Source organism: Urocitellus parryii (assembly GCF_045843805.1).
Source record: "Urocitellus parryii isolate mUroPar1 chromosome 12 unlocalized genomic scaffold, mUroPar1.hap1 SUPER_12_unloc_3, whole genome shotgun sequence".
Lineage (NCBI taxonomy): Eukaryota > Metazoa > Chordata > Mammalia > Rodentia > Sciuridae > Urocitellus > Urocitellus parryii.
The window spans coordinates 472,262-499,748 of NW_027551760.1; the positions used below are offsets into that span (position 1 = coordinate 472,262).

Below are 27,487 nucleotides of genomic sequence, written 5' to 3' on the forward strand. Positions count from 1 at the left end.
TGGGCCATAGTGTGTGCTAAGTGTATAGTGAAGTTGGAAAAGGTACTAAATTGTAGGGCTTGGTACTATCTACCATTTTGGGCTCCCATTGGGGGTCTTAGAACATGCCCCCCATGGGAATGAGGGAGCACTGTATTTGCTAGAGACGTGGCACCTCCTTGGTCTGTGGGATGCCAACACAGAAATTTTTCCCCAGCCACGGGCACACCTGATAACAGGAGGAAGCTGTCTTGTTCCTCTCCTTTTGGGGAGTAAATGTATCCCCATTACACATAACCACCTACTAGATTGCTTTTTAAGAGGATTTTTAAATGATTTACTACAATAATGTTCAACACTTAGAGTTGTGAGAAAGAAAAAGTCCACAGGATTCAGTGCAATTGTAGTTTTCCGGGTACCCTGCTGTGTTGGACGACAAGGGAATGTAAAAAGGGCCACCATTGGCCACCTGTAAGGAGCACAGAAGTTGGACTGCTTCTGTGGTCTCTTAGGCCACATTAAGACTTAAACATAGGAATCTTACTCTCTTTTCCAGCCATGCAGGGCTTTCTTATGAGTGTTAGTTCATTTTCCATTACAATAACTAAATACCTGAGGCTGGGTACTTATAAAGAAAAAAGCTCATGGTGGAGGCTGAAAGTCCAAACAGCATAGCACTAGTAGTGGTGAGAGCCCATAGTTGCATCATCTCATGGCAGGTGGCACTGCATGGTAGGAGTTTGTGAGAGGGAAGGATCTCAGGGCCAGACTGGAAGCCAAAGAAAAGTTCAGGGAAGGATCCACTAATGACCACTTGAGGCTCCACCTCTGAAACATCCCTACACCTCCTATCATCTCCATGTTGGGGACCAAGCTTCCAAAACTCGACCCTCTAGCATACACACTCACTGTGCTAACCACGGCATTAGGTTTATTTCATTAATTCTGAGTTCATCATATTTTGTAACATAAAGATTATTCTTAATATTTTGATGTTTCCTTTAAAAGTTTTTTTAATTTTTCTTAATGTTATTGTATTTTTATACCTTTATTTTATTTATTTATTTTTACATGGTGCTGAGAATTGAACCCAGTGCTTCATACGTGCCAGGCAAACACTTTACCACTGAGCCACAACTGCAGCCCCTCCTTTAAAAGTTTTTATCGTAGAAAATTGCAAACATATAAAAGTAGAATGAACAGTGGCATTCACCTGTAATCCTAGCTACTTGGGAAACTAAGGCAGGAGCATTGCAAGTTTGAAGTCAGCCTAGGCAACTTAGACCCTGTCTCAAAATTTAAAAAAACTTTTTAAAGAACTGGGGATATAGCTCAGTGGTAGAGCCCTTGCCTAATATGTGTGAGGCCCTGGGTTCTATAAAATAAAATTTTAAAAGGTAAATAAGAGTAAAAGTAGTGAAGAACATAACCTATCTCCATGTATCCATCTGTCAATTCAGCACGGATTAGCTCAAAGCCAGTCTTTTTCCTTTCTGCTCCACCCAACAACACCATTCCCCCAGGATTACTTTCCAGGAAAATCTCAGACACACATAATTTAATCTGTAAATATTTCAGATTATGTCTCTAGAATATAGCACTCTACTTTTAGATGTAATTTTAATACTACTATTGCACCTAAAAATAGTAATTTCTTATCATTTGTATCAGTCAGTATTAAGATGTCAGGTGTCTTGCCAGGTGAAGTGATGCAAGTGTGTAATCCCAGCTGCTCGGGAGGCTGAGGCAGGAGGATAACAAGTTCTAAGCCAGCCTCAGCAAATCTGTGAGGCCCTAACAACTTAGTGAGACCCTATCTCAAAATAAAAAAGGGCTGGAGATGTAGCTCAGTAGTTAAGTGCCCCAAGTTCAATTCCTGGTACCAAAAAAAAAAATTGTTTTTCAGTTGTCTTTTTTTTAAATATATTTACTTTATTTTTATGTGGTGCTGAAGACTGAACCCAATGCCTCACATGTGAGGGGCAAACACTCTACCACTGAGCTTTAACCCCAGCGCCTTCAGTTGTCTTATCAATGATTTTATAGGTTGTTGCCATCAGCATCTGAGCTGGCCCAGGCACTGCAGCAAACAATGTAATGCCGCTTTGCCCTGGTACCTGGACACCTTAACCATTTTCCTGGCTTTTGGACACACACATTATAAGCCACATGATGGGCATATTCTTTCACAGAAGCACTTGCCTGAAGGTCTAGAGTGTTGCTGGCAGCTATGTGAGATTATTGGGTGTGCAAGAGCATTGGTCAGGGTTCATATTACGATCTGGAAAAAGGACCTAACAGAGCTGATAAAGAAAAACTGAAGGAAAAAGAAGAAGGAAGGGTAGTGGAGTTGGAGAAAGAAGAGATACAGACTCTAGGGCAGCGGAGAGAGGGAGGCTCCCTCCCTGCCTCAGCCCCCGGGCTGTGCCCACAGCAGGTCTCCTGTCCTGGACTGGCTGGTGGATGGAAGTGTTGACAGATGAGCCCCATGTGGAGTGGTGACCCAGGATCAGCCAGTGCTGCCAAACAGGGCCAGGTGGCCTCCCAGCTTCCCTCCTCCCTCAGATATGCTAATGAGCCTCCAATCCTGTGGCTTTGGGAATCTGCACAGGGCTTTCTGGAGGAATGCCCTGCCCGCTGTGTGACACTGGGATGTGACATTGTCGGTGGCTCTCGCAGGGCACTGGGCAAGGGCCACTTCCTGGAGGTCACCATTTAGCCTAGGGTCATCTTTCATTTCCTGTTTATACCAAAAACTTCATTCAGACACAGAATGGGAAAGGTCCTAGTGACCAACAGGACCCTGCCATATTCAGCCAGAGGGTACCAGGTCTTGCAGTGCAGAGAGTTCACACTTTGTGAGCTGGCAGGAGATTTTATGTTCCTAGTTATACGCCTCTGCCTTTTCCAAACTTTCTACAATGAAGGTATAATTTTTATCATTGGAAGGAGAGAAAGTGTTATTTTTTTTTAAATCACCTCTTGGAATAGATTCACTTCTCCTTACCCTTCTGTGAAGGGAGAAATATCTTTCTTTTCTCTGAACAAAGTGGGAAATGCCAGCACAGATCAAGCAAGCTGTTCACCTTGGGTCACAGAGCAGGTGCAGGTGGGCTGGGCAGCAGAGTGCAAGAGGCCTCCCTGACTGTGGCCTGCACAGGTTTGTGTGGCTGAATGTGTGACCTTGGGTCACTCCCTGGAACCAAAGTAACATATCCTAATGACAGCAGTTGGTGTCAGCCAGTTCCAGGAGCTGAAGTTTTTCCTCCTTCCTTGACAGCAATTCAAAAGCAAATCAGATTCTCCCTAGTGCAGAGCATCAGAGCAGAAATGAGCTCCAGCTCCACGGGAAGGGAGAGGTGGCCTGCCTGGCCGGCTTGCTCACAGGCTTTCCTTAGAGTCCACACATGTCCTCTGGGCACATCTGCCACTACTGGCATGAGGGTGGGCGTGGGGCAGGGCATTCCTGTGGGAGGACTTCAGCAGACAGGAAGAAGCAGCAGGGGGGTGAGTCCAGTCTCCTCACCTAACCCTCGGTGGCACCGAGTGTACCTGCACCTTCCCGAGGCCCAGAAGCCCTGGCTCCTGTTCTGATTCGAGCACCTCCTCCTCCTGGAGGGGCCACCAGGGTTGGAGCTGTGAGTAGCGATCCACCAGCTCAGTCCTGCTGGCTGGAAATGCCCCTAGTTATGAATAAAGCAAGCTGGGCTGGTGCTGGGAGCCCTGGGCTTCTGACCAGGTGGCTGTCTTAGCTTTAAACAGAGGAAAGAAAGAAACAGAAGAGGGGTGTAGGAGAAGGCCAGCTATGTTGTTGTTTGTATTCTGCTTAGGCATTTACTTAAACTTTCTTTTGAAAACCTGGCGAGCGCCCAGAAACCAATACTATATAAATAACTGCCCTTGGTGTTTATCCTCCTGCCATCACTTGGGATTCGTGAGGCATTTGGAGACTGCCCACTGGGACTGCTGCCCATAAAATAGGCAAGGAGGTAGAAGCTGGAAGAATCTTCCCTTGGACATTATCAGGATCATAAATTCCAAGGAGGCTCAGGCTCTGTTCCAGCAGCTTGGTGTGCAGAACCGGGCTGGTCCCCCACTTGGTCCATGCTCATCCTGAGGGCCTCCCCTTTGGGCCAATTTTCTCCCCTTTTTTCCTTCTGTTCCAGCAGGCGGTGATGGGGAGAGACATCTGCCTTCTGTCATTGCCATCATGACTAGGGATTAGCAGTGCCCTGGCTATGGCTGGACACACAGCTGAGGCCCTCGTGGGAACCTCCCTTCACTGGGACCCTCTGGGGTGACAGCTGGGGCTTCACACTCAGCTGGGCCTGCATGCCATCTGCTGTCCCTCCCCTTCTCCGCCAGGGTCCTTTGGCATTCTCAGGATAACTTTTGACCTCAGTGTTGGCAGAGGCACCTACAGGCCCCCAGCATCAGCATTTTTGTTGTGGAGATATGACACTGGCTTTTTCAAATCTGACAACTCCTGATTCTGTCACCCAAGATTCTTGAGATTCTGCTGCAGACCCCCCCACACCTCTTCCCTTTTCCTCATCTCTCTGCTTGGATGCTGGCCTGGGGGGCCCCTTCTTCCTGCCCCAGAGGCAGGGCAGTGTGCACACAGGGTCAAGCCCAAAGTTACCTGTGCTGTGAAGGACTCCCTCCCAGGGCTGTCTGGGTGGGCAGCACTCCCCTTGTGCTGAACAGGTGCCCCACTTGACTCTGGGGTCCAGCCTGTTTCTCACCTCGCGCCTCGTGATCTCGTGTACTTCTGGACCAGAATTCCTTGAAAGCCATTTGTTCCAAGGCAGAGCCAGAATATGCCCTTCATGGCTGTCTAGTTTCTTATCTCACAGATGAAACCAAACTCAACAGCAGTGAACTCAAAAGATCTGTCATTTCTCTGGCAGAAACTGCTCTGCAAGGCCTGTGTAGCAGAAGGAAGACTTTGCGACCCAAGAGATCACTCCCTCGGTGCAGCAGTTGGAAATGTGTGGCCCGAACCAGCAGGGACTTGTACTGTTGGCTCCCTCTCCAAGAAACTGGCAGGGTACCCCCAGCCCACAGCAGGAGAGCAGAGCCAGAGTCTCCTCAAAGTTCTCCTCAAAGTGCCTCAATGTGTGGCCTCCGGCAGGGTTCTGCCAACATGCAGATCCCTACAGATACCCCTTAGTATCATCTGCACTCAGGCTGTAGGGCCTGTGCTTATGCCGTACACTTTGGGGTCAGCTGGCCAAAGCACCCCTGTGACTGGGCACGTGGGGTAGCATAGAGCATGCCCCAGCAGCCCTGGGTGTGCACGTGTTTGGGAGCCCTGAACTTCACGGCCACAGGAACAAAGCCTCTTTCTCCTCTGAACTTAAATGACTTTGAAAAAAAAAAAAATACAATTTGTAAATTGCCTGGACATCCTCAGGGAGACAGCATCTTGGCTCTGAGGGGAATCTTGGCTTTGGAGTGTTCTGTTCCTGGCAGATGAAAGCATGACGTCCTTTTCCAAAGGGGTGGGGGCTGAGTGAGGATGATTCTATCTCGGGTCATGACATTAAATGCTATCTGAGTGTGCTCTGCGTGGATCTGGCCACCAAAAAGAACAAACATGAAATCACTTTCTTGTTTTCCTGGAATCCACATAGTCGTTGGGGGCATTATCTAGAAAGACAAAGTAATGGAGCAAGTATACAGCGAGTGGGAGCTCCTGCCCCGACCTGGCCTGCCTGGGGGTGACCAGGAGTTTGGGGAATGTGCCAGAGTGTGGCCAGCCCCTCTAAATTGACCTCCAAAGCATCTGCCACCAGAGAACCTCTGGCCACATCAGGTCCATCTGCCCATTCAGTGGAGACCAGAATCCTGTAGGTCAAGGTGATTTTCCAGGGCTCCTCTCCACATCAGCAGTCTGGCTCTGAGGACTCCAGTTAAAGGGAGGGGCCTGGTGGGAAGGCACTGAACGCACTGGCAGGTCATGCCCTGATCCAGGGACAGGGAGTTTCTAAAGAATTCTCTGGGGAACCCTCACTTGGTATTTCCTTCCCAGAATTTCCCCATTCTGGGCCCCTCTCTGTTATTTTCCCATCCCCTCAGGTGTCCCCTTTGTGTCGGAAAAAAAAATACAAGATGGGGAGGAAATGCTCTGTGTAACCGGACCCGGAGGCCTGTGGGTAATCCTGCCTGCCCCCTGCAGCCCTGAGCCGCAGGTGGAGAAGCCTGACTCCTCCATTCTTGCCTCACCTCACCAAGATCCTTTCCCCACCCCTGGTAAATGCCTCAGTTTTCCCCTCCATCAAATGGAAAGGGTGGACTGTACTGCCCACTCCTGTGTTTAAAACAGTGAGGTGGGGGCTGGGGATGTGGCTCAAGCGGTAGCGTGCTTGCCTGGCATGCAGGCGGCCCAGGTTCGATCCTCAGCACCACATATAAACAAAGATGTTGTGTCCACCAAAAAAAAACTAAAAAATAAATATTAAAATTCTCTCTCTCTCTCTCACTCTATCTTTAAGAAAATAAAATAAATAAAATAAAACAGTGAGATGTATCCTTGGAAAACACTGGAGAAAGGCAAGTAGTTCTGATGATGGCAATTGTGGGGGTGGTGAGGTGGTTTTCCAGACAGCACCTAGTGTCATGGACTCTAAAGCCTGTGTCCCTAGTGCTCCAGCATGCCTCATGGCGTCCCAGCAAAGCTGGGACCAGAGTCTCCAAGACAGGTGCCCCTCAGGCTTCTGCTGCAGGAATCTGCTGGGCCTGCATGGAGCCTCCCCTGACCTCGCCCTTCTGTCTCCACAGCTCCCCAGTGGCACAACAGCTCTCCTTCCTGCACAATGGCCTCCTGAGCAACCTGTACCTGCACACCTCTGACTGCCCGGTGCCTCTGCTCCAGTGGCTGTTCCAGGTGAGGAACACAGACGTGCCACCAGGTGGCAGGAGCGCGGCAGCCTCGTGGCCCATAGGCCAGCAGGCAGGAAGGACCAGCCACTTCAATTCGCCTTGCCACGAGTGCTATGAGGCTGGTCCTGTCCAAGAAGAGGGAAGAAGGTGATGGGCGCGAGTCCTCACCTCACCTAACGTGACAATGCCAGGTTTGGGCCATGCAGGGACCCAGCTGTCATGCAGAGCTGGCAACTTCCTGGGCTCCATACTGTCAGAGTGTGTGCCTCTCAGGGTGTTGTCTTTGCCACCAACCCTGCAGCACCCTTTGAATTCTGAGCCGAGGGTCCTTGAGGGAGGGAGTGTTGAGTGTCTGCGTGTCCCGCAGTGCAGTAGTGGGTGGCTGGGAAAGCCAGGAGCAGCTGCTGCCCCTGCTCCAGTTCCTCCTTCCTGCTGGCTGCTGGGAGGTGTGGCCTCAGGGGAGCATGCATTCTGCCAGGGGCTTGGGACCTTCTCCCTGAGGGTCAGGGAGAAGCACTAGAGCACCCTGGAGCCAACCCAGATCTGAATGCAGGGCATGAGGATGCTGCCTGGCCTTAGGCCCCACCCATAGCTGTCCCTGTCTGGGGATGGGCAGGTCACAAGTTCCAGCTGGTCCCAGTGCTGCCAGTTGGAGCCTGGAGCCCAGCTGTAAATCAGAGCCACCATGAGGGTGGATTATTCAAGGAACGCCTCAGCCCGGTCAGCCTGGCCGCCTTCCAGAAAGAGCTCTCGCTGCTGCTCTGGGGTCCTGCATGGTGCTCCTCCCTGCCTCAGAGGAGAAGGGTGCCAGCTCCTGGGGCCCTTGTGTGTGGCAGTTGCCCTCATCCCTAACCCAGGCCTGGGGGGATGGCAGATGAAGAGCAGGGAACAGTGTGGTCATTATTCTCTGACCCGGTCTGCGCAGCTTCTCTCTGCTCCTTGCACAGTATGTGACAGAGTGACAATTGGGCATTGGGAGACACAAAGAGACCCTCTAAGGCAGCACCCACAGAGGGTCCCTGTGTGGCCCCGACACCCTGTGGAGCACCCTCCCACAAGGCTCAGTCCTCACAAGGCTCTGAGCCCCCAGCCTCGGCCGGCCAGCTGGATGGAAGAACCCTCCCCGCCTCTTTTCCCACCTCTGCTAGGCCGGGGTGGGGGCGTGTCGAGGACTCAGCCTTGTGGCCGACAGCTGAAGTGCAGGCTCTGGCACTGCCTTGCGGGTGTCACCTTGGGTGAATCACCTGGCATCAGCTCTGTGCGTATACTGAGCCTATAGTCCCGTGTGGAGGTTAAATGAGTAAGTCCTACAGACCACCCTGCCCTGTGGGACCCCCACGCTCTGCTTAGGGCCTGGGCGTCATCCACAAAAAGAAACCAAAGCCTCGTGTCTCCTCTGGACTGAAGCCCATCAGTGAGGGGCACACAGGACCTGGGAGCCTTCTGGGGGCACTGGGTACCTCCACACTCGTGTACTCTAGGAAAGGTTTCAGCTGGGAGTGGCAGAGAACCCTGGGGGTTCCTTACAGAGATACAGGGGTAGTGGGATCCCAGGGCAGGGATGGGCTGGACCTCAGGAGGAGCTAGAGCCAGGGTCAGGGAAGGGCAGGATCCTAGGTCACTTTCTTCTCCTCCAGTTTCCATGGCCAAGTAAGGCCAGGTCCTGTTCCCAAATTGGAATCCCCAGGAAGGAGAGTGTGCTTGGCCTAGGAGAAGCCAAGTGGCCTGTCCCTTTACAAGCAGTTGGATGAGTACAGTGGCAGCAAGGCTGGACTCGTGTGTATGTGAGCTCCATTCTGAGAACTAGGGGCTGGGATGGTCAGCTACTTCCTCTGTGCATTCAACTGCTTCCTGAGGACATCCTGAGTTCTCACGAGGACTCAGTCAAGTGCCTACCTCTTCCCCTTCCCAGGGCCTTCCGTTGGTGTCCTGTGGACCCTGGTCACCAGGCTTTGGCCCCAGTGCTCTTGACCTCCATGGGCTCATCCCTGGGCCTCATGTGCATCTGCCAGCAGGCCTTCCAGGGAGTGGACAGAAGTAGGTAGCATTCACCCTTGGCAAGTTTATATTCTTACTGGGAGATGTTAAAACGTTCAGTTCTGAAATAGTGAAAAGAAGGAAGGAAAGGAGGACGGCCGAGGCCGAGGCTCTGCAGCCGAGTTTCTGCAGGCTTTTTGGGCAGCTCTCCTGGGAACCCTACTGTGAGGGGGTACAGTGGCAGGCTGGCAGAGTGCTGAGCAGCAGGCAGTGAACTGCAGGAGAGATGCCTGACAGTCACAGTCCAAGGCTGCCTGAGACTAATGGCCATTTAGAGTTGTCCCAGTGGAGGCCAGGGGCCCAGCACTAGCCAGTTAGCAGATGCAGGCTGCCCTTGGAGAGGGGCGTGATCTTGGGTCAGGCACGTCCTCCAGAGTCACTGCCAGAGGACCTCAGCTCAGGGTCCTCTGGTCCTTGTGGGAACAAGAGTCTCAGTTCCCAGAGGGGAGCATCCACAGTGCCTGCCACAGCACTGAGCAGCCCTATGCAGGAGCCCCACCAGCCAAGGCCTGGCCTTGTCCCTGTGTCCCCAGACTGGATGGCACTCCATTGCTCATCTCCATGTCACACTCTCTCCATGGCCTAAATTCCTAGCACATGGCTCTTGGGCTCAAGGGGCATTCAAATAAGGACCCCAGTGAGTTTGAGTTAGGCGGGCAACTACCCTTAGTTGTTCGAAGATCTGTACTCAGTGCCCAGGAACAAGCCAGAACCAAGCCAGATAAGTTAAAGTGCTGACCTGGACATGATTTGAAGTCACAGCAGGGCCAACGCCGTCATTAGACAGCTGACTGTGGCCAGTGCTTGCAAGCCCTTTCTCTTCCCTTCCACTGGCTCCTGCCTTAGAGGGGACATGGCTGTGACTGCAGGGAATGAGGGCAAAAAGACCAAGACCCCACACAGGTCATGTGGAAGGAGATTTCAGGTCACATGCATGTACCCCTGGGCCTCAGTCCTCACATTCCTGCTTACTAGCCGCATACCCTAGAGGAGCTGTTGATGTCTCTGAGTGTGATTTCCTTGTCTATAAAGTGGCAATGACGACAGTATCCTCTACCACTTAAACTTGTGAGGACTAAGTGGCATTATTTAATATGAAGAACAGACTTTTTGCTGCAGTTACTTCACAGAAATAACCTTTTTTCCTTCCCTAGCTGTTAACATGGCCTCCAGAAACTTCTTCAAGAGCCTTCGCCCTCCTGTGGGATCTCAGTGTGGATGGGCTCTTCTGTCAGTCTGGTCAGTACTGGGATGCAGGGCGGAGCAGAGTAGCTGAGCTCTCAGGCTTGTGTAACACAAGACTTTGGGTGTCCCTGAAGCCTAGTGGTAGGGACGTTGCGTCACCCAAGGTGGAGACATCAGGCTCTTTGGCTCTGGCTCCAGCTCTAGTAAAAAGCTGAGTTGACAGGCTTTTGGCACCTTGATCTGGTTTCAGATCCAGGTCACTGTGGAAATTCAGGCTGACCTCACAGGCCCTGGGGGTCCTACAGCAGTCCAGGAAGCTGGGCTCAGACCAGGCAGGCCCCAGGTCTAAGGGGACAGCTTACCTCCAAGGTCTTGCAAGGGTCCAAGTTTGCCTTGGAGGGTTCCAGGAGCATTGCCTCAAATCAGGGTGACCCCTGGGGCGGGGGCGACCAAGGCGAGTGCCCCAAAGTGCCCCTCCACAGCCCTCTTCCACTGATAGGGCGTTCCCAGAGCCCTGGATTTCTCCAGGCTGCAGTGAGAGCCTCAGTTTGTGCCTCGGTGGTGGCATTTGGGGGCGTATTTAGTTCAGAGTCCACAGAAACAGTGTCTTTGCTCCCCTCCCAGCTTGTCTGCTGTTGGTACCTGAACTTAGACACTTTGGCACCAAAAAATATCAAGTAACCAGTTGAAAGTTGCTTAAAGCAGATGGTGAGAGGGATTTGCGAGTGCCCAGACCCTGCCTTTGCCCAGCCATAGTCGCCCACCTGCCTGCCAAAGCACGACCACGCACGGCGTCTCAGGCCAAGATTGCAGCCTGGCACACCGTCAGCCCCAGCCCTGTGAGAGGTCTGTATTGTGCTTCTCTGCGTTAGGAGGTGGCTGAGCTGGGGGCCATCTGTCCGTTGGAGCATTTCAGCCGCCTCCACCCCTCCCCCAGGGAAGCCTGACTGAGGTCTTCTGAAGAGCAGCAGTCTTCACCCTTTCCCTTTTCCTAACCTCTGCCCCTGCAGCCTGGGCTGCCCTTTGGGGCCCTGGGGCTGCCCTTTGGGGCCCTGGGGCCGCCTCTGCGGCATGCCTGCCCTTTCAGGAACAGAGGCCTCCCTGTCCTGGCCCTCTCCCTGCAGAGGCAAGCGTCTCTTCCACAGAGGCGGGGACATCCCACTCTCGGTTGCCTCTTGTCCCATTTCTCCTGATTCACCCTCTGTCAGGAGTGGCCAGAAAGCAGCTCTTGAGCCCCTGGTCAGCTCACCCCTGCTCCTCCAACTCCAGAGCATTTCCTGTGGATATCACCTAAGAGCCGGATCTGGATTCTCTTCCCTCTCCCAAGAGGATAAAGATTGGCCTAGAGAATTCCATGCCTGAGATTAGGATCATCAACAATTCAGGGCAAGTAGAGGCAGGGTCCATGGAATAACTCAGGTAGGGACCCAAGTAGAGATCTGCAGTCTGATGGATATTCACTGCAGCATTGTTCACGAGAACTGAAAGGTGGAAACAACCCACATGTCCATCAATGGGGGAACGGATAAAGCAAATACAGTATATGTGTGTACTAGAATATTATTCAACCTTTAAAAGGAAGAATATTCTGTCACAATGCTACATTGTGGATGAGCCTTGAAAACCTTGTGCTAACTGAAATAAGCCATTCTTAAAAGGCCAAGTGCCTCTTTACCTCTTACTCCACTCACATGAGGTCCCTGGAGCAGTCAAATTCGCAGAGACAGGATGTGAAACGGAGGCTGCCTGGGGCCAAAAGAAGGAGATGGGAATTGTTAGGTAGATGCAGAGCTCCAGTTGGGAAGATGATTGCGATGGCTTCCTGCCAGAGTCAGTGTTCCAAACCCTGTCATACCACATGCTTAGAAATGGTGGAGGTACAGGTCAGCGGTAGGGCTCGAACCCAGGATCTTGCCCATGCTAAGCACATGGCCCTCTCTTGAGAGGCAGCTCCAGCCCAGGGAGCATCTCTAAGGGGTGGTTAGGTCCAGGATGGGTGCAGGGGGATGTCCTGCTCCTCAGGACTTGCCCACAGCGGGGTGTCTGCGGGGCTGCCTCTCCCTCTACTGTACTGTGTGTGGGAGCGCGCGCGCGCGCGCGCGCGCGCGTGTGTGTGTGTGTGTGTGTGCGTGTGTGTCTTCAAGTCAGCCTGACTTTTCTCGTGTAAAACTCTCTCCTTGTCTGTGGTTTGTCGTGGCTGTCATGGGAGGCTCTTATGCAAGCGCTTATGTCTCAACCTATTTCCTGAGTCAGGGAGAGCTGATGGGCGCAGGATAGACCTGGGACCCACCTTCAGAGCAGTGACTGTCGGGGACCTGCTGCAGTGCCAGGCTGAGGGCCTGGGTGTCCCGAGGTGCAGTAGTGCAAGGGGTGGGGTGGGGACCAGGTTCCTGGTTGAGAAGTGGCCTGCTTCACTGGTGCTGAGGTCAGGGTGAGTCAGAGAACGAGTGTTCCAGGTGCCGTTCCTCAGGGCAGGGACTATGCAGCCATTTATTTGGCAGAGGTGCGCAGAGGGTCTCCTGTGTGCAGGCACCGTGCTGGATGCAGAGGGAGATCAAGGAATGAAGGAGACATGACTGCTGTCCTGGGACAGCACGGTCCAGCAGGATGGCATGAAACAAGCTACTCAGGAGGGTGGGCACGTGACTTCCAGCTGGCGGGGTTGGTGCGTGGAGTGGCAGGAATCAGGACATGTCTTGTAGAAGAGGGGTGCCAGAGCTGTGGCTGGAGAGACACAGGAGGCAAGGATGGTAAACCCGCTTGCCTGCGGGAGTGCAAAGGCAAGAGAGCTCTTCCCTGTCAAAAGAGGCTGTCTGCTCCGGTATTGGTACACACGAGTGTGGATCTGGCATCACCAGATCTTTCCGTTTTCAAGAGAAGTTATGCTTTAGTGAGGATCTGCTTTGCCTCTCAGTAACAAACTCCTGATGAAGCTTATCACACATGATAGTAGGTGGGGGTGGGGTCCATGATGTGTTCAACAGATCCGCAGCATCAGGCTCGGGCCTATGTGTCCACCCCTTCCACCACTTCCCCTCAGGGCTGCAAAATAGCTGCCATGGCCCCAAGCATCATTTTGTTCCTGAGACAACAGTATTCAAGGTAGAAATGAGGTTATCATTTTGCATACCTTTTTCTTTTTATCAGGACATTCTTTCCATTTTGTTTCATTAGCTTGTGACAGAACTGGGTCACAAGCTTTAAAAGATACTTCCCATATTTTCCAACTGTTGGTGCATTTGAATATCCTGGCTCTATCTGAAGAATTTTCATCCTCAGGAATCCTGCTCCTCCAGGGCAGAACCCAAGGAACTCGATTTTCCAGCCTCCTTTCCAATATATGAAGGTTTAGCTTTTGAATTAATCCCCAAACAGTACAATGTAGCAGTTACATACATGGCATGACATTGTGTTAGGTGTTATAAGTAATTTGCAGATGATTTAAGGAATACTGGAGAATGTACTTAGTTTATATACAAATACTATGCCACCTTACATAAAGATTTGAGCATTCTTAGACCTGCAGAAAGTCCTAGAATCAGTTCCCCTAGACAGAAAGGGGTAGTTATATTTTCTTGAGCATCTCAAACATAGTTATAATAGCTCCTTCACATCCTTTGTCCGTCATTGTAATGTCTGGTGGTGGTGGTTGTTTTTGGTACTGGGGATTGAACCCAGAGGTGCTCTACCAATGAGCTACATTCCCAGTCCCTAGTCTCTTTTTATTTATTTTGAGGCAGGCACTTCCTGTGTTGCTGATGCTAGCCTCTAACTTGTAATCCTTCTGCCTCAGCCTCCCAAATAGCTGGAATTACAGGAGTGTACCACCACACCTGGCAACATTTAGGTAATTTAAATTATCAGGTGGAAAACTCAGAATAAAAGTAAACCTTTCTTTAGAGTGACTAAAAAAAATCATCCCAAATCCTGGACTCTGGGATCTTTCTCCTAGATCTCTTCAGGTACTTTCCAGAAATGCTCATGTACAGATGCTTCCTGATTGCAACTTGTCTTCCCTACCTACCCTAGAGTACTCACTGGGGCCCATGCAAGTGAGGGGCCTAAGCCTTGGCTAATTAGCTTTATGGTAAACTGGCCACTGGTATGTAATAAACCTGATTTCTGCTGAAATGGTCAGGGCCTGTTTCTGTTGCATGTGGCTCAGAGCTTGGACTTCTGCAGTAGTCACTCTTATCCCAATCTCTGTGGAAGCAGATGGAATAACATGGCTCTTCAACTGGGGTGGACTCACTCTCCTCACCCTGAGCCGACGCCGGCACAAAACTGGGGTTCCCATGCAGGGAAGAAGTGCATATGGCTCTTGGACCAGCAGCCCGCAGAATATGCCACAGCTAAATACAGATGTTGACGTGAAGTCTCCTCTTAGAACTAGTTGACTTAAAGAGAAGAGAAGCAGGAGGAGGGGGCTTCCTCACAAGGGCAGAGTGGGGCGGGGTGGAGCAGAGGGAGCCTGTGCTCCAGAAGAGCAAGGTCCTACCAAACACCAAACAAACTAGAAAGCGGACGGCGGAGAACGCAGGGGCCACTGAGGCACAGGGAAGCTTTAATAATATTTGACGAGACCAGAGTGGAATTGTGGGGGTTTCCCCCCCCCACATACTACACAGTTAATCCTTTTATAGTGTGTAATTTTGTGGTTCTTAGTACATCCACAGAGTTCAACTGTCACATTCTCAGAACATTCTCATGACCCCCCCAAAGTAACTCGTTCCCATCAGCAGCCCCTGCCCATGATTCCCTTCTTCCCCAGCTCCTGGCAGCCTTGGTCCACCTTCTGTCTCTGTGGATTTGCCTCTTCTGGACACTTCCCATAGAGGGAGTCATGGAGCGTGCACTTTTGGTATCCTGCCCCTTTCTCAACCAGGTGTGTTCAAGGTCCATGCAGGTCCCAGCACTCCATTCCTCTCAGGGCTGACTATGGTTCCATTGCACAGGTGACCACATTGTGCGGATCTGCTCAACAGATGACAGACACGTGGGGTGTTTCCCCTTCTGGTGATTGTGAGTTTATGAGCACCTGCATGCAGGTGTTTGGGCATATGGTTTCAATTTGGTCCAGTCTGGTCTCAGGAGAAGAATTGTGGGATCACATAGTAGCTCATTGTTTAACTTTTGAGGATCCCCAGGCTGATTTCCAAAGTGGCTGTATCATTTAACATTCCCACAGCACACTTGGGGATTCCAGTTTTTCCTCACAGATATTTGCTGTCATCCATCTTTTTGAAAGTTCTCACCCTAGAGGGTGTAAAGTGCCGTCTCAGTGGTTTGGAGTTTCATTTCCACACTGACGAGTTGAGCATCTTTTCATGTGCTCGTTAGCTATTTTATTTTACTTTTAGACAGGGAGTGGCTAAGTGGCTGAGGCTGGCCTTGAACTTGGGATCCTCTTGCCTCAGACTCCCAAATAGCTGGGATTGATTCCAGGCATGAGCCACCATCCCTGTTTCCTGGGTTTTTCATTGACTTGCAGGAGTTCTGTGTGTATTCTGGATACTGACCCATACCAAATACCTGACTTCCAAATAGTTTCCCTCATTCTGTGGGTTGTCTTTTTACTGCCTTGATAATGTCTTTTGATGCACAAAAATCTTTTAATTTTGATGAAGTCAGTTTATCTAGTTTCTTTCTTCTGTGGCCTGTGTTTCTGGTGTCAAACTTAAAGACACCATTGCCCAATCCTAGCTCATCAAGATTTTTATCTGTTTTCTTTCAAGTTTCCTAGCTTATCAGTTTGGGTCTGTGAGCGTTTTGAGTTCATTTTTCCTCACAATGTGAGCTGGGAGTCCAGATTCATTATTTTGCATTTGGATATTTAGTCGTCCTACCACCACTTATTCAAGAAAGTCTTCTTTCTCCCTCGAAGAAAGATCTCGGAGCCCCTGTTGAAAAACAATTGACCGGGCTGGGGATGTGGCTCAGCGGTAGCGCGCTCGCCTGGCATGCGTGCGGCCCGGGTTCGATCCTCAGCACCACATACCAACAAAGATGATGTGTCCGCCGAGAACTAAAAAATAAAAAAATAAAAAAATAAATAAAAAAAACAATTGACCATAAATGTGAGGGTTTATTTCTAGACCCTCAGTTCCTTTCCATTTGTATGCCTGTCCTTATGCCAGTACCAAACATTCCTGATTGCTGTGGCTTATTGTCAGTTTTGAAATTGGGAAGTCTGAGTCTTCCAGCTATTCTTTTAAAAGCTGCTTGGCTGTGCTGGATATTGTGCATTTCTGTATGAATTGCAGGATCAGCTTGTTCGTTTCTGTAGCTGGAGTTTTGATCTTGGTTGTCCTGTATCTGTAGATAACTCTGGTGATATTGCCATCTGTCTCAGTTTGTTTTGTGCTGTTGTGACAGAATTTCACAGATTAGGGAGTTATTAACAGAAGAAGCTTATTCGGTTCACAGTTCTGGAGGCTGGGAAGTCCCAGATCGAGGGACCACCTCTGGCTGCAGCCTAACTTGGTGGAGGCATCATGCGGCGAGAGTTTGTCCAAGAGGGAAAGAGACCAGATTTGTGCTTTGCTCAGGAACCCACTCCTGAGATGACTGACCCTGCCCACAGCAGCAGCGCTGCCTTCATGAGGAGTCTTGCCTCTTAAGGCTCCGCCTCTCAGCATGGGCCTTGAGGGTAGGTTTCCGACACATGGACTTTAGGGGTACATATTGGAACCCTAGAACCATCTTAATGACATTTAGCCTTGTAGTCCACAAACATGGGATGTCTTTCCATTTATATAGGTTGTCTTTAATTTCTTTCAACAGTTCTTTGTAGTTTTCAGTATGCTTGTGTTACAGTTCTTAGATTTATTCCTGGAGAGTTGACTGCTTTAATGCTATTATAAGATGGGATTATTTTCTTAATTTCTTTCCAGGGTGTTCATTGCCAGTGTGTGAAAGCACAACAGGTTTTTACATACTGACCTTGCATCCTGAAACCTTGCCGGACTCATTTATTGATTGACTCCAATAGTTTTATTTGCGTGGAGGGTAGCATTTGATTTTGAAACCAAACATATTCTTGGGCAGTTAACTGCTTGAGAGAAATCGCCTCATGTTTTTTTAACAAACATAGAGCTGCTGACCCTGAGTTGGAGCAGTGCCCTGGGAGCCTGTGGCAAGGACCCAACACAGGGAGATGCTCCTGTTGGCCTCGGAGCCACCGCCTGGCCTCTCCCCCACTCCATCCTGGACCTTTGGTATTGTGGAGGAGGAGAGGGATACAGGTCACAGACTGACTCTGCCAGAACATTCTTTGGATACTCTGAAAGTGGGCGAGAAGTTCAGCTCTGAGAATGAATTTGTTTCATTCTCCTTAGCAAGGTCTTGGGATGCTTTGTTCTTCGTCCCTTGGTCCCCACGCTTTTCCCTTGGCCCCTGGAGTTCCAGGACCCTCATCTGGGGCTCTGGGCTCACTTGCCAGTCTTGCAGTTCTGTTGCTAGATTTCTCCCCGTCTCCTCTCCTTCTTGGTGCTCTTCGCGTAGCGCTGGCCTGCTCTTGTCGTCGGGTCTTTGCCAGTACCCCACAGTGTGGTCGGTGCTGCTCGCTGACCGCGGCTGCAGCCTCCATCATCTCCTACTTGGCTGGGAATTTTTATCAGAAATGGAGATTGTGATATTGAGATGATCAAATCATTTTTCTTCTTTAGTTTCTTAATATACTGAGTTAGATCAATTGATTTTTGACTGTTTATTCACTTATTTTTGCATTCTGGAACAAATCCCACTTGGTCATGTCATGCTAATTTTTTTGTGTATTCAGTTTGCTTAATTTTGTAGAAATTTCTGCATTTAAGCTCATGAAGGATATTAATCTGTAATTTCCTCTTTCTGGTTTTGGTATCAGGGTAATGCTGACTTAATAGACTGGGATGAGAACAGATACTTCCTTTTCAATTTTCTGATAGCATTTGTATAGAACTAGTATTATTTCTTCCTTAACTGATTGATTCAAATTAGTCAATGATTTGATTTTAGTTAGGGATTTGAGTTTTCTTTGAGGGGAATTTCCTTTGGTACCAGGAATTGAGCCCAGGGGCACTTTACCACTGAGTCACATCCCCAGCCCTCTGTATTTTTTTATTTTGAGACAGAGCCTCACTGAGTTGCTTAGGGCCTGAGTTGCTGAGGCTGGCCTTGAATTTGCAATCCTTCTGCCTCATCCTCCTGTGTCACTGGGATTACAGGCAAGGGCCACCATGCCTGGCTTTTTAGTTCTTTTTAAGTATAATTCATATAATATACATCTAGCACATTCAACTCTTAGCATGTTTATATAGTTTTATTTTCAATCAAAAACATTTCAAGGCCAGCCAAGCATTCTGGGATTGGAGCTCTAGGGTGACTCATGAATTTTTGAGCAGAGACATCCCATGGGAATGAGAGGATGTGTCATTGGTGACGACATAGGCTGGGGAAGATGGGGAAGAGACAGGACTCATGGCAGTCACCGCCTGGGAACCCCAGCAGCATGGAGCCACAGGGAGACTCAGAGCCAGTGCTTACCCTCAATAGTGTTAAGGGTTGGAGGAAATGACGGGTTGATGTGCCTGATCTGTGTGCAGATGATAACAGATGTTATCAGATCAGAAGTCTATTCTCTCTGAATCAGAAATCATTACATCAGCCACAGGAGCTAGCACAAACCTTCCCCATACTCTCTATACGTCTTAATTTCTGTCATTCTTGGGGCTGGGGTTGTGGCTCAGCAGTAGGATGCTCGCCTAGCACTTGCAAGGCCCTGGGTTGGATCCTCAACACCAAATAAAAATAAATAAATAAAATAAAGGCATTGTGTCCAACTATAACTAAAAAATAAATAGCTTTGGCTATTCTATAACAGCCTATTTTCACACAGTTGGTTTTTTGTTTCTTTTGGTTTTGGAGAAGGCTTTTTTTTAAATTTTATTTTTATTTATTTTTTATACTGGGGATTGAACCCAGGGGTGTTTAACCACTGAGCCACATCCCCAGCTCTTTTTATTTTTTATTTTGAGACAGGGTCTCACTAAGTTGCTCGGGTCCTTACTAAGTTGCTGAGGCTGGCCTTGAACCATCCTCCTGCCTCAGCCTCCCAAGCCTCTGGGATCACAGGTGTGCACCACCATGTCAGCTGGAGAAGGTTTCAGATAGCCCAAGTCCGTCCGTCTGCACATCTGGTGGACACTCTGTGCTCGCCACTATCTTATAGGAGGCATCCTCACCTCACTGCGTCTGCCTGGCTCACGTGGTCAGGGAAGCCTCCCGAAGGGGTGGCAGGAAGTGTGCCATTCAGAGAGGCTCCTGGGTGGAGGCCCCACATGTGGACAGCCGCCCCTGGGGCTGCTTGACACCCTGGTTAGCAGATGGCACCTCCCTGGTGGTGGAGTGAGGGCGACCCACACATGGAGCACTTATGTGAACGCTCCGTTCACACACAGGCCAGGGCCAGTTCCATGGTCCAGGCCCAGAGAGGCTGACTGGGATCCAGGTCTGCACTCCTAATCCCCTGTTGCTACCGTGAGAACGTCGTGTAGACCCAAATGGGTAGGAAAACACTTGGAGGACCACCCAGGAGACCCCTTGGCTGGGCTCCCTGGGCACTGTCATTCACATGGCCTGGCCCTTTCAAAGTGTGAAATTAGAATTCAGTGATCACAGTAACTCGCTTCATCATTGATCTTTGTTTTTAAAACATTATTGTCAGATATGCTATTAAAAATGACTTAATGCAAAGTAATAGCTAACATTCAAGAGAGTTTAATTTGATCTTTTTCCAACAAGTAGATACAATTGTGACCCCATTTTACAGATAATCAGGGCCTGGAAAGCAGAAGAAATGCCCGCGAGCTCCACGCCATTTGCGTGATGCACACCGTTTCCTGCGTGGTCCACCCAGCTCATCAGATGCCACGCTTTCTCTCACTGACTGTGCTCAGCCTCACTGCCTCTGTGCTCATTCCTCCTGCCTCAGGGCCTGGCATGTTCATACTAAAGGACTCCTCTACCTATGAAGCTCTCCTCCCTCCCCACAGCAGCAACTTGTCCCTTCCTCCCTTCCTCTAGATCACTGGGCTTCTCCTCAGGGCCGGCCCAGGCCCCTTTCTTCTACTCTCAGATTCCACCTCTGCCCTCCGTGGCCCAAGTTGCAGTTGACATGTGCATCCTATGATTGAAGTTCCCTCTCCCTGGGACTGTGGGCTCCAGGGCAGGGAGCATGTCTCCGTGGGGTTTGGAGTTCTGACCTTCTGTTGGGTTCCTGGCAGTGATGTGAGGCAGGTGCACTTCAGGACTCGGCAGTCATTGTTTGAAGGAGTGAGGGACAGAGCATGTGTTTGCCTGCAGCAGACATCAGCTGCTCCTGTCCTGTGTGGATCGTCGGAGAGGAACTGTGGTGCTGGCCAAGCTTGCATGTGCAGTCTGGTCTTCCCAGGGCAGGGTGTGAGCCTGCTGGGCTAGGGGGCAGTCACTCCTGCTTTACCCCAGCTCAGTGCCTGTGGAGCATTCAACTCCCAGCACCAGGAGTTCTAGAAAACTTGTAAGTGCTCCTGATGCCCACCTAGGGCTGAGAAGAGCCGCAGGGTATGAGTCTGGCCCAGGGCACAGACCTCTCACGGGGGTGCGAGAGTGACAGGCAATAACAGGCGCTTATTTCATCTCTTTCGCTCAAGACTGTCAACACACCTTTTGAAATGAGAGGGAGAGCCCTGGTGGCACAGGCCTGTAATCCCAGTGACTCAGGAGGAGCACAAGTTCAAAGCCAGCCTCAGCAAATTCATGTGACTTGAACTTTTCATTTTATTTTGGTACTGGGAGTTGAACTCAGGGACTTCACCCTGAGCTACATCCTCAGACCCTTTTCATGTTTTGTTTTGAGACAGGGTCTCCCTAATTTGCTTATGGCCCCCACTAAGTTGCTGAGGCTCGCCTCCAACTTGCAGTCCCTCTGCCTCAGCCTCCCTAGTCCCTGGATCACAGGTGTGCGTCACCGTGCCCATCTGGAGAGCACTTCATTTTTTTGCGGGGGAGAATATACCAGAAATTGAACCTAGGGGCACTCGGCTACAAAGCCACATCCCTATGTTGTATTTTATTTAGAGACAGGGTCTCACCGAGTTGCTTAGCACCTTGCTGTTGCTGAGGCTGGCTTTGAACTTGCCATCCTCCTGCCTCAGCCTCTAGAGCCACTGGAGTTACAGGCGTGCGCCACTGCACCCAGCTAGAGAGCGCTTCTGATATGACCTTTAGACCCCAAAGAGAGGGTGCTGGTAGCTCCTCCAGGACTCAGCTTCCAGCCATGGCAATTTTTAACTGTGGCTGAGCTTTACAAAGTACAGATGCCAGGTCCTGTCCTCTGAGATGGTTCCAAGGCGCAGCCTGGCTGGGTTTTAAAACCTCCCCAGGTGACACTGATGAGCAGCTGGGACTTGGAACCCCTGGGCTCCTGGGCCATGGACAGTTGGTCTCAGGTGCAAAGCCTGGAGCTCTGGGCGTGGGAGGGTGCTGAGGTCAGCTCCATGAATTGACGCCCACCCCACCAGACTCATCACCTGCCAGAGCACTTGAGCATGTCCTGCATGTTGTTCCAGAGGGAGGACCACAGCTTTCCTGCGCTCAGCGGGACCTGAGCTTGGCTGTGGTATTTGAATCACTTGGGATTTTTTTTTTAATTCCAAAACCTAGGCCACACATAATCAAGCCAGGCTGGGAGTGGCGCACAGATAGCGGTCATGTCTGCTCCCCAGGTGATCCCAGAACATGCTGGTTCTCAGCTGGATCCTTGATTCCTGAGCACAAGAGCATGAAGGCCACTGTTCCTTGCCCTGCCAGCATCTGCTCCTTCCCCAAGGCACTGTGTGGAGCGGCCTCTTTTGTCGCTTTGCAGGCCTCTGCATGCCAGGCAGGTGCCCCACCACTGAGCTTCATCCCCAGCCCTTTTTATATTTTAAAACAGGATCTCACTGAGTTGCTTAGGACCTCCCTAAGTTGTTGAATCTGGCCTTGAACTCATGATCCTCCTGCCTCAGCCTCCCTAGCCACTGGGATTACAGGCAGGCACCACCGCACCTGGCAGCAGCCTTTATTTTTTGAGAATAGTTTTCAGCTTACAGACGAATGGATAAGATAGTATATAGAGTTCTCATGACCCCCTCTGCCCCCACCCACAGTGTCCCCTGTTGTCAGCATCTTATGTTAGTGTGACTATTTGTTATCATTGATGAAACAATATTAATGTCACTATTAACTAAAATCTGTGGCTTAAATTAGGTTGTGCAGTTTTGTGGGTTTTAACAGATGTCCTGACACGTGTCCCTCATTCCTGTATCATACAGAAGTTTTATTACCCTAAAAGTGTCCTTGCCTCAGCCTCCTGAGTAGCTGGGATTACAGGTGTGCACCACTGTACCCGGCTCTCATTTCTTTATTATTGCTGAATAATATCTGATGCCATAGTTTGTTCACTATTGGAAGTCATCCTGGTTACTTCCAATTTTTGATCATTACAAATAAAATTGCTATAAACATTCATGTGCAGTTGGGCAAGGTGGCATACACCTGTCATTCCCAGCAACTCAGGAGTCTAAAGCCAGGAGGATTGCAAGTTCAAAGCCAGCCTCAGCAATTTAGTGAGGCCCTAAGCAACTGAGTGAGACCCTGTCTCAAAATAACAAAGGACTGGAGATGTGGCTCAGTGGTTAAGCACCCCTGGGTTCAATCCCCAGCACTCCCCAACCCCTGAAAAAAAAAATCTCGTGCAGATTTCAGGGGCAGTTGCCAGGGTTTATGGTAAGAGCGTGTTTAGCTTTCTGAGAAGCTGCCAGGCTGTCTGCAAAGTGGATGGACCAGTGGACATTTCCACCAGCGATGAAAGAAAATTTTCATCGCTTTCCATCCTTGCCTGCTGCATTTGGTGTTTTCTGTTTCATTTTATTCCAGAGATGAGTTATAGTCCAAAAATCTGAGGCTCACAAATGCACAGTGAGAGAACTGAAGTCAACTGTTCATTCAGGAAACTGCTGGCAAACTGTTTGGTTGTGTCTAAATCTGTCTCAAATTCTTGCTTTCTGAACTTGGGAAGGTGGTTTGGTACTAAGTCCCAGATCACACAGAGGGGCCTTGCATCCATATAAATAATCCAGGAATGCATACTTTAGGTGGCAAAGTGGAAAAGTGTTGCCTGGAGTTGAGATGTGATAGCTGGGCCTCCAGCAGCCATCCTGGACCATGGGATGACCTGGAGCACAGGAGGCACATGCCAAGATGGCAGAGCAGAGAGATGGGCACCAAGATCCTGCAGGCGCAGTCCTGTTCCTGCACCAAGTGTGGTCTACCCCACTGCAGGCCTCTTTTTTAATCACAAAGACATAAAATCCTAGTCTCTTTAAACCCCAGTGGGTTTTGCTTTTTATTTTGTTCTTTGGCTCTGTGTAGCCTAACCTAATTCCAGCAGGTATGAGTTGTGCCGGTCTGTGCAGTGCATCTCTATCCTGCACACTGGGGCCTCCAAGACTTACGGTGTCAGATGACACAGGCAGTGGTGTGAGTTACAGAGGCCAGGAGAGAGGAGAGGTGGCCTCCCCTGGTACACTGTCTCAGGAACAGACAGGCCAGGGCCTCCAGGTTGGGGGTGGAGTGTAGGGTGGGTAACAGCAGAGCAGGGCACAAAGGGAGGGCCTGAGGCTCAGGGTGAGTGGGAAGACTAGGGGAAATCAAGACCCTGCGGAGCTAGTGGTAGGACAGAGAGGAAACAGAACATTCTGAAAGAATGTAGGTTTGGGGCTTGAAAAGGAGGGGAGAGACCAAGAACGGGGACCAGTTCAGGATTCATAAGCATCCCCCTGGAAGAACCGGCTTGGTGTCGGGAAGGACGCGGCACCCTGTGCTGCCCTGACACTGAAGGTCAGGTGGTGGAATGTATGTGGCTTTAAAACCCAGACTCGATAGCCAGCTGGTGAATCTGCTTACCTGCAAGTGTTTCTGCAGAAATTTTAGAAAAAGCTGGCAGTAGTGAGGCCATGTAACGAGTCGTAAGGACACTGAAGTCATTAAGGTCATTAAGGTACCTGAAAATGGCTGCAACAAATAGTGGGGAGGCGGGGAGAACCCAGGGTTGAAACCAGGTGTGGTGGCATGCACCTGTAGTTCAGCAGTTCAGGAGGCTGAGGCAGGAGGTTTGAGAGTTCAAAGCCAGCCTCTGCAATTTAGTGAGGCCCTAAGCAAGATCTTGTTTCTAAATAAAATTTTAAAGGATGGGGATATGGCTCAGCGGTCAAGCACCCCTGAGTCAATCCGTGGAACCAAATCAAAAAACAAACAGACTCAAGGGCTGGGGTGAAGCTCGTCGACAGAGCACCCACAGCTCGGGTGAGGCCCTGGTTCCATCCCTAGCATGGCACACACACGACTAAATTACAAAGGGCTTGGTGCAGGTCCGCCTTCTCACTGAGGACATAGATCCTCAGACCTTCTGCTTCCCTTTGCCCTTCACCTTTGCCTGTCCCCCTCACCCCGCCTCCACCTCCCTCATCCGCCGTCTGGTCTGTGAGGCTCTTTCTCCTATCTACAGCCTTGTCACCCGCATCCCTCGGGAGGCCTGCTCCAGTGTCCCCCGGCCCCCAGGCCATCTTGGCCAGAATGTGCCTGAGATGTACGTGTGTGGTGTGTCCCTCACTGACCCTGTCACCTCTGCTCTCTGCTGGGTCCCAGAAGGACTAGAACAGCTCCCGAGTTCAGTTCCCATGTGGGAGTGAATAAACATTTTATTTTATTTTTTTTAAATATTTCTTTTAGTTGTCAATGGCCCTTTATTTATTTATATGTGGTGCTGAGAATCAAAACCAGTGCCTCACACGTGCTAGGCAAGCGCTGTACCACTGAGCTACAGCCCCAGCCCCCCAATAAACATTTTAAATGAAACTAAAGCTCACAGACCAAGTGTCAATTTTAAGTACAAAGGTGCTGCGGGAAGTTCAGGAATCAGAGTTGCCATACGAAATACAGTTCAGGCCTCCAGTAACTGCTATGAGCCCCCCACCCCGGGAGGATCAGGACTCAGTCTGGAGGCCAGCCCCCTTTCCTCCAGGAACCAGCCCCTTCCCCGCATAAGGCCAATGGGGGACCAGGGACGCAGCTCAGTGGTAGAGCACTTGCCTCACATGGCAAACCCTGGGTTCAGTCCCCAGCACTGCAAAAAAAAAAAAATGAAAAAGTGATGGAAACCTTCCCTCCTCCTGTCAGGGGTGGCCACAGAGACTCAGGACCCGGCAGGTAGCACCTCGTGGCCCTCTAATGCAGCCAGCCCTACACTTCTAGCTGTGTCCCCTGGGGGTGGCTCAAGAAGGATAAGACCAGAGGCCTGCAGCCTCGGACCTGCCTACTAGCCACACACCTGCGGGAGCCCCAGCTGAGCACAGGGAGGGGAGCAGGGAGCCAGGCCTGGAGCCTGGGGCCAGTGCAGGTTCTTGGGATGAGTGTGGATTTGCCCTTCCGTACCACCGTGCCTGGAGCAGTGGTCAGGTAGCTTCCTGTACAACCCAGATGAAAAGGTGGCTTTCATTTTAGGCCTGGTGCTTTCTTTTTTAAAAATATTTTTTAAGAGAGAGAGAGAGAATTTTAATATTTATTTCTTAGTTTTCGGCGGACTCAACATCTTTGTTGGTATGTGGTGCTGAGGATTGAACCCAGGCTGCACCCATGCCAGGCGAGCGCGCTACCGCTTGAGCCACGTCCCCAGCCCGCCTGGTGCTTTCTTTACCCTGCAGAACATCACTTCCATCCCAGGAGAGGCACCTAAAGGCTGCTTTCAGTCTTGGCCTCTGGACAGAGCCCAGCTGCCAGGGGCTGCCTACGCTGGCATTTTAAAAGGCCCTGTGCCCAGGCACTGCCCCAGCGCTCCTCCAGAAGAGCTGTGTGGGAGAAACTGAGTGAGGGGGCGGGGCCTGGTCACTTCACTTCTGGGTTTCCTTCTGTGTCAGCTCTCCAGAAATTTCTCATTTGGGACAAACAGTGCTGAGGAAAAGCTGAGTGCATGGCCTACTTACAGACAGCGTTAATTATGGGCTCTGGGGTGGGATTTTCCTGTCATCATGTTACCAACTTCCAGGGCTGTTGACGGGGACTGATTTATCCCAGGGCATCTGGGCAACCTCCTCTGAAACTGCCCCCATGTCGGCCAGGGTCCTCTGCAGTGCAGAGTGATCACTGGGAGGGGGAGAGGGGAGGGGGACAGCGCCAGGCTCCGAGTTTGGCTCTGGTAGGTGGGTGCTACCTCCCTTCAGGGGGCTTTGCAGCAGCCATGTACCTGTGTGGGAGGAGGTGTGCCCAGAGAGGCCTCCCCTGGGAGTGATGTGTGTCCGTCTTCCACCCAAGTGTGTGCACACACCTGCGTGAGTCCCAGAGGCTCTGGTAATGGTCTCCCTGTGCCCTGCACACCTCCTTCTTCCCGGCTCATTTGTGCAGCAGGCCAGAGGTATTGTCATGAAAGGGAAAAAACAAATGAGAAAGTTCTTTCTCTGCTGAGAGTCTGATTGCTTGTTGGTGAGTCCTGACCCATATACATTTCCAAAGAGACACTCGATGTCTGTTGAAGAAATGTCCTTAGGGCTGGGGATGTGGCTCAAGCGGTAGCACGCTCTCCTAGCATGCGTGCGGCCCGGGTTCAATCCTCAGCACCACATACCAACAAAGATGTTGTGTCTGCTGAAAAATAAATAAATAAATAAATATTAAAATTAAAAAAAAAAAAAAGAAATGTCCTTAGACTGTTCTCAGAGCCCCTGGGCCTGCATTCTGCTGTCTGCCAGACTACAGCAGGCAGGGCTCGCTGTACCCCTGAGTGGAGGAAGCTTTCTTTTGGCGGTCGTCCTTGCAGAAGCCCTGGCCCTGCCTAGCCTGCCCTGCTCTGTGCCCGGTGCTTGTCTCTGGTCTCTGCCCGGCCACTCTTTTATGCTACTCTGCCTTCATCAAGTCTGTCCCACTGCTGGAATGTCCTTCCCCTCTCTTGTGACAGGTGCCTTGTTTGTTCCTGCTGCCCACCAAAAATCAGGTCCCCCTCCTCTGAGCACATTCTGTAACCTTCTTCTGCCTTGGTTGTCGCAGATACTCTCACTCGTGCTCACTCACCTAGCTGGCTCCTCTCCCTCCTGCGCTGTGAGCGGTCCGAAGTCAGGGTCCCCTGGACCCCTGTTGACCCTTCACACCTGGCTAGTTTCTGCACACAGTGGGCCCTGAAGGCAGAACTCTCCCAAACTCTCACCTTCCAGAAACGGCTGTGGTTTGACAGAGCACTACTCATGGCTCTGAGCCCAGCCTGCCAGGGTCTTGACAATGGCCTTGTCCATTGTCAAGTGTAACATTTGACAACATCTGTGTCCTCGACACTGCTGGCTCATCCTGTGACTGCCTA

The 27,487-nt window shown here is 50.6% G+C and overlaps 1 protein-coding gene and 1 non-coding gene across 4 annotated transcripts in view; both read left to right on the forward strand.

Moving 5' to 3' along the window:
- The window catches only part of Fam178b (family with sequence similarity 178 member B), an 86,113-nt gene that overhangs the window by 13,964 nt on the left and 44,662 nt on the right, over positions 1-27,487 (forward strand). For all 3 annotated transcript variants that reach the window (XM_026414086.2, XM_026414085.2, XM_077794311.1), the window contains 2 exons: positions 6,763-6,868; positions 10,056-10,140. In XM_026414086.2, coding sequence (XP_026269871.2) covers positions 6,763-6,868; positions 10,056-10,140 — 191 coding nt within the window. The remainder of the gene's footprint in view (positions 1-6,762; positions 6,869-10,055; positions 10,141-27,487) is intronic.
- On the forward strand, positions 24,025-24,164 carry LOC113200610 (small nucleolar RNA SNORA33). The gene has a single exon (XR_003303071.1). It is a non-coding gene; the product is annotated as a small nucleolar RNA SNORA33 (small nucleolar RNA).